At 46.0% G+C, this 7,047-nt stretch overlaps 2 protein-coding genes across 2 annotated transcripts; both read right to left on the reverse strand.

The window, feature by feature from the left end:
• Positions 1 to 1,309: 1,309 nt before the first annotated feature.
• LOC141537167 (uncharacterized) lies at positions 1,310 to 2,167 on the reverse strand. The gene has a single exon (XM_074258012.1). The coding sequence runs from the start codon at positions 2,165 to 2,167 to the stop codon at positions 1,310 to 1,312; it is 858 nt and encodes a 285-aa protein (XP_074114113.1).
• A 969-nt stretch (positions 2,168 to 3,136) lies between these two features.
• On the reverse strand, positions 3,137 to 5,287 carry LOC141537168 (uncharacterized). The gene is made up of 2 exons (XM_074258014.1): positions 5,204 to 5,287; positions 3,137 to 5,119 (listed from the first exon to the last, which is right to left on the reverse strand). Exons 1-2 carry the CDS (start codon positions 5,285 to 5,287, stop codon positions 3,137 to 3,139), a joined length of 2,067 nt encoding a protein of 688 aa, XP_074114115.1.
• Between the last annotated feature and the right edge of the window lie 1,760 nt (positions 5,288 to 7,047).

Below are 7,047 nucleotides of genomic sequence, written 5' to 3' on the forward strand. Positions count from 1 at the left end.
GTATTAATTAATGCATATTAATTAGACTGAGCATGAGTTGTAGAAAGTTGATCTTCAATTGAACTGTTAATTAATTTACAATGTAATTAACACTAGCAATTATGAGCGAGAAATATGAGTAATGTTGTAGAATTAGGTCACCAGACGATTAATTAATTACACTTAATTAATAGTCATAGTAAGAGCGTATAAATTGGATTGACTGAATGTAATGATTGATAGAGTGAATGAATGCAAGTGTAGTGAGAGCTTGAGCTTGAATCTGTAGAGTTCACAGTAATGATTAATTGGATGAGCTGTATAAATTAGAGTCACTGGATTATTAATCAATTAACAACATAATTAACTCTCACAGTGTGAGCGAATGAGCCTTAAAACTAACGAGCTCAATTGAGTACTTGAGTCTCGGGATACGAGATAGAACACACAACGTTGAACACGGAATGGCCGACAGGCCCAAGTGCTGGTGGCAGTCACCCCCAATCTCCACCACGCAACATTTGCAATGCGGCATTTTATTTTGCTGCATAATGACGAATTTCTATTAGCAATTGTAATATTATCGTTGCTAGGTAGAAAGTGTAGGTGACTGTTCTACATGTGTATGAGAGAGAGCGACACATGAGTAGCCATGTGACAATGAGTAGGAGAGAGAGGGAGCATGTGAGTATGGATTGTGATAAAGTGATCTCAGATGATTTACAATAAATACTTAATTGTACCCGAGTTGCCAATGATTGCTGGTGAATAAGATGAGTAGCGATGCTATAGTTGGCTTCAGTGAAGCTGAGTGGATGAGTTTGATGATTTCGTAAATACACAAAATTGCACTGGTCACGGTAAATGCGTGTGTACGCTGTACAATTAGCACGTGTTATGAGGAGTATGGCCGCTTGCCGGTGAGCCAGTTGAGTTGAGGTAGAACACCCGAGGGCGCTTGTGTAGCGGCGCCTCGGTGCTACCAGTTTGTTGCGGGAAGGTTTGAATAATTCCGCAACATTCCGCCCGCCATCAGGAACTGGGTTGCTGATTATGATCTCAGTAGTGATGAGCACTTGTTGGTGATAAGTTAGAGTTCTGGAGCCAGTGGTAACACAGCTAGCTTGGTGATTGGACGAGTGAGAGTGCCGTTTACTGTCTCAATGGTTGCCACTCGGATGAGTTTGTCATTGCCTGGGTGGACAGCAGTGACTCTGGCCAACGGTCAGCCAGTTGGTGGAGTTCGTTCGTCAGTCAGGAGGACAAGTGACCCGATGGTGATGTTGTTGTAAGCCCGGTGCCACTTGGTCTGAGCTAGATGTCGTTGAAATTAACTGTTGGACCAATGCTTCCAGAAGCATTGGATCCGTTGTTGAATGAATTGCCACCTGGAGAGTCTGGCACTGTTGAGTTCGAGTAGTGATGGTTCTGGAATAGCGTTGAGTGCACGTCCAATGAGTAGGTGACCTGGAGTGAGTGCTGAAAGATCCTGGGGATCCTGTGAGAGTGGTTCTAATGGTCGTGAGTTGAGAATCGCCTCCACCTGGAGCAGAAGACCCGTAAATTCTTCAAACGTGAATGACGATTCTCCGATTGTCCGTGTGAGATGATGTTTCATTGATTTCACAGCTGCTTCCCACTTTCCACCCATATGTGGAGCAGCTGGGGGGTTGAAATGCCAGATGATCTCGTTAACTGTGAGTGCATCAAATATTTCTGATGATTCCTGAGTTCCTTGAGTAAAGAGCCTTTTGAGTTCAGCACAGGCACCTTGGAACGTTGTCCCACAGTCGCTGTAGAGTGCTGTGCACAGTCCACGACGGCTGGTGAACCTGTGAAGTGCTGCAATGAATCCAGATGATGAGTAGTTGCTGACGAGTTCAAGATGAACTGTAGATGATGCCAGGCATACGAATACACATATCCAGCCCTTGTAGGTACGTGATCCTCGGATGTTGGTTGTTTTGATTTGCACTGGACCTGCATAATCCACTCCAGTATGAGCGAATGCTGATCCTGGTCTGACATTTGGAGCTGGGAGCTGTCCCATGAGTTGTTGAGCACGAATTCCTCGATATCGAGCACATTTGAGGCATTTGAGTATTTGAGTTCGCACTGGTTGGCGTCCACCTATTATCCAGTACCGTTGGCGAGTGTATGCAAGTGTGAGTTGAGTTCCACCATGCATGGTACGCTGATGAGCATCAGAGATTATGAGTTTGGAAAGAGTAGCATCACGAGGCAGAATGGCAGGATGCTTAAGTTGATCAGAGTCTGGTGCGTTTTCCAGACGTCCACCTACACGAATGATGCCCTCGGTGTCTGGGAAGGCAGTTAATCATGCAAATGGATGATCTCTTGGCCATGATGCTTGATTTTTGATCATTTTGAGCTCTGAATTGAAATGAGTGCGTTGAGTTTCCTTTATGCAGAATTGTAGAGCTTGTTTGGTTTCAATAGAGGTAATGGGGTGAGCTAGAGATGAGTTTGGCCGTTTCTTGATCAGGTCCCGAACTCTCCAACATATTACAGTAGCTCGTAAAATGCGGAGTAATGGAATTGGTCGGTCCGTGATTGACCATCTTGATGTTAGAGGCTTGGTAGTTGAGTAGAATGCCTTTACTGGCCGTTCTTCCAGCTGAGTGTTGGAGTCGAGTCTTGAGTTGATGAGTGGCCAGGACGATAAGTCTTGAAGTAACCATGGTGGGCCAGTCCACCATAGTTGAAGACTTTTAAGTTGGAGTGTTGTCAATCCTCTTGTTGCACAGTCTGCTGGGTTTTCTAAGCCAGGAACGAACTTCCAGTGGCCATCTGGAATTAGATCTTGGATTTGTGACACACGATTTCTGACGAAGTCCTTCCAACGAGACGGATGCGATTGTATCCACGTGAGTGCAATTGCAGAGTCGGTCCAAAGGTATGTTGGCACATTGTTGAGTTTGAGTATTGACTGGCAATGAGCGATGAGTTTAGCCAACATATGAGCAGCGGTGAGTTCTAACCTAGTTATTGTTAATTGTTTTAACGGTGCTACCTTGGTTTTGGAGCAAAGCAGCGTAACCTTTGCTCCATCAGAGCAGTTGTGATGATGGACCTTGATGTATACCACAGCTGCCATCGCCAATTGCGAGGCATCTGAGAACCCATGGATTTCGAGTCATGAGCTCGTGAACGAGTGGATCCACCTGGGAATTTTAATACAGTTGATCATGGCAAGTTGATGAGTGAATGCCTTCCACATTTTACATCGAGTTTCAGGTAATGGTGAGTCCCAGCTGAGTTTGAGAAGCCAGAGTTCCTGCATGAACATCTTGGCTTGAATGATGAGTGGTGACAAGAATCCCAGGGGATCAAAGATTTGGTCAGCTATCTCTGATAAAATTGATCGTTTTGAGTACCTTTGAGCCTTGCATGGTGTCGAGTTCTTGAAGGAGAAGTGATCTCGTTGAGGAGACCAGTACATACCCAGAATTTTTGTGCTGCTGTCTGGATCCTCAATAGTGTATTGTGTTATTGCTTCCGCATGATTGAGTTGTTTTAATTTGGGGTGATTGCTTGCCCACTTGGCTAGAGGAAATCCGCCCGCCATGCAGAGTTCTTCTGTTTGATTTGCTATTTGTTGTAGTAGATCTTGAGTGTCTGCGCCACCGGATATGTCATCCACGTAGCGTCCTTGGGTAAGTGGTTCCACTGCCAGTGGGAATCTATGGCCATCGTCATTGACGAGTTGGAGTAGAGCACGAACAGCTAGGTATGGTGCAGCCCTTGTCCCATAGGTGACAGTGGTGAGCATGTATGGAGTGATATCTCCATCTGGGTTAAACCAGAGGATTTGTTGAAGATGTCGATCATCAGGATGGACCAAGACTTGGCGATACATTTTTGCCACGTCAGTGATGAAGAAGAACCGATGTCTTCTGGATGTTATGAGAACATCGAAGATGTTGATGAGTAGATTAGGTCCAGTATGCATGATGTCGTTGAGTGAGAGCCCAGAACTGGTATTCTTTGAGCCATTGAAAACCACACGGATTTTGGGTGAGTTGGTGTTCTGCTTCAATACTCCATGATGTGGTAAGAAGTATTGAACTGATGATGATCGCAATGTGGTTGGTTCCATGTGGTTGAGTGATATGTATTCTGCCATGAATTCCATGTAGAGTTGTTTGAATCGTGGGTCTTTGCTGAGTCGGTGCATGAGGTGGCGAAGGCATTGGTATGCTGCTTTGAATGAATCTCCAAGTTTGTGCACTGGAGAAATTAATGGTAATTTGACTATGTATCGCCCAGATGAGTCACGAGAGTGAGACCTTGTAAAGTGAGCTTCACAAGCCTCCTCGTCGGGTGTTAATTGAGGTTGATGAGTGGTGATGATCTCTTCTTGAACCCAGAACCGTGTCAAGGTGTCCTGTAGGTTCATGTCTTGTTGAATAGTAGCTGCCTGGAATGATCTCCTTGACTGATGAGTATGATGTTGGGTGGGACCAAGAATGATCCATTCAAACAGAGTGTGTTGAGCAATTAGACCCGGAAATTTAAGCTGAATGAGTCCACCAGTAATCACTTGGCCGTAGTCGTCGGCTCCAATGATGATGTTAATTGGACCTGGTGTGCAGAATTCGGGGTCAGCCAGAGTAAGATGTCGTAGTTGTGTGAGTTGATTGTGCGAGATTGACACTGATGGTAATTGTATTGTCAATCCGCGCAGTACATGAGCGTGAAGGTTGAGTGTTTTGCTTGAGTGTTGTGATCTCAGAGTTAGCTCAACACAGCCCTTGGTTCGGCCAGCTTGTGCATTGCCAATGCCAATGACACTGAGTTGAGATCGAGTGCGAGTGAGATTGAGACTATGTACCAATGAATCTGAAATAAAGGAGATCTCAGAACCAGAGTCTAGCAAGATGCGTATTGGAATGGTACTTAGCTTTGTAATGATGTTGACCAGACAGGTGGCGAGAATTGTGGCAGAATGTTGATTATTGAGAGTACCAGTTGGGGTATGGTGAGTGTGATCATGCTGATCATGAGTGTTGATCTTTGGCGGGTCTTGAGTATGAGTGTGAGCAGAGTTTGATGAGTGCCAAGTGGTTGAGTTGCATGTTGAGTGGATGAGTGATGCTTCATGCGGAAGCTCGAGTTCCTAGTCAGTAAATGGAGCGTTTGCGATTGCTAATTTGATTGATGGTCCAGGATGAATCATGGTGTGGTGATTCGCGTTACAGACCTTGCATCTGAACTTGGACTTGCATGCTGCCACTTGATGATGTCCTAGGCAGTTTGGGCACAATTTGAGCCTGACAACTCGCATGGCTCTTTCAGCAGGTGTTAAGCTGGCAAATATTTCACACCTTACGATGAAGTGGTTGCCTTGGCATTCATCGCAAAGGTACTGTGCTGTGGCCGTGCTTGGCCTCTGGACTTGATTGGAGCTCGCTGGATGAGTGGTGGGTGATGATGAGAGGTGACAGCGAACCTGATCTCGCTGTGGAGTTGCGTTATAGTGACCCCGGTGGAGCCTAGATGAGTCAGGATGAGTTTTCTGGGGCGAGGATGAGTCGTTGGCTGAGTTGAGCTTGTTGGTACTTTCTTCATACCGCTCTTGAGCTCTTGCACGCTCTAATAAGAACGCGTTGAGTTGTGTGAGTGTTGGGAATTCTACTGATGATCCCAATGAGTGTTCCCAGGCTTCACGAGTGACTCTGTCCAGTTTGGAGATGATGAAGTAGGTGAGAAAGTGGTTTTCACCTTGCGAGAATTCCACTTTCATGGCCTTGAGTGCTGCAACCACCTCGTGAACCTGGTTGATGAGTGCATTGAGTTGTGAGGCTGATCTGGGGGTGAGAGGTTGGATTTTGATGATTTTCTCCAATTGAGCTCCGATGAGTAGTCGAGGAACTTCGTACCGTGAGCGTATGGCTTCCCAAGCTATGGGGAATTGATCGCCAGATGATGGCAGGTTGACCACCAGTTGAGCAGCTGATCCAGTTAGATAGTTCTTGAGATAATGGAGCCTGTCCACATCTCCCATATTGCGATTGATGACATGTGTGGTGAACATGTCACGAAACTCTGGCCACTTGGTGAAATCACCAGAAAACACCGTGATGTTGAGGGGTGCCAGAGTGATGGTGGATGGAGCTGATTGGTTTTGTTGAGCAATTGGAGCTGGTGGAGCTGGAATGTCCACCTGGTTGATGAGTGCAGTGAGTGCTGTACGAGCCCCTTGGTAGGATTGATATGTCACCTGGTACACACCATCAGTGACATATGGGTGATGCAAGAACTCCTTGGTTCCAGCTGATCCAAGATAGTCGTTGACTTCCTGGAAGAGCTTCCACTCTTCGTTGAGTACTTGTAGATGAGCCTTGAGCATGTGAACCCCAGATGTTGCGTCGAGTGCTGATGAGAGAGTCTCTTTGTCGGAGATGAGCTTCATGCGAGCCAGTTGGCCGGCAATTTTGAATTCCATCTCGCACATGCGAGAGGTTGATCGCTTGCGAGTGTTGACGGGGGTCAGGTTCCGTTTCTCCGACGGTTTCGGCGATGTATGGGTGATACCATCAGTCTTTGAGCCACCATCACCATCAGTGACTTCAGAGTCACTGAGATCGTGACTGCCCGAGATGTTGGAGGACGTGGGAGGTGGCACCAGCAGTGGTACGCTGTCTGGTGTGAGACCGATGTTGGCAGTTCCCTGGCCTGGATGAGTGGATGAGCTCTGACCTTGTGAAGTCGGTGAAGCAGTTTGCTGTTGAGTGGTCTGCTGAGCAGGTTGAGTATCTTCCTGATGATTGTCAGGGACGTTTCCGTCTGCCATGATGAGTGTGGAATCTGAGAAATGTATAACAATTAGTTGATTGTTGATTGTGAGTGTGATGTAAGTCTGGGATCACTTTTAGTTAATTTTAACACCTAAACCGGCTCGAGGGACCACAATGTAAGATAATTGTCTTAACATTAAATATTTATTTGCCGGGACCAGGTGTTAAAAGATGGAGGAGACACATTCGTGGTTATAATGGTATTTATTCTAAAATTAATTATAGGCATAGCTTTGGTTGTACAGAG

The sequence above is a fragment of the Cotesia typhae genome, unplaced genomic scaffold, assembly GCF_013202065.1.
Source record: "Cotesia typhae breed Kobodo isofemale line unplaced genomic scaffold, CoteBio_Ctyphae scaffold_70, whole genome shotgun sequence".
In the NCBI taxonomy this organism is placed as follows: Eukaryota; Metazoa; Arthropoda; class Insecta; order Hymenoptera; family Braconidae; genus Cotesia; species Cotesia typhae.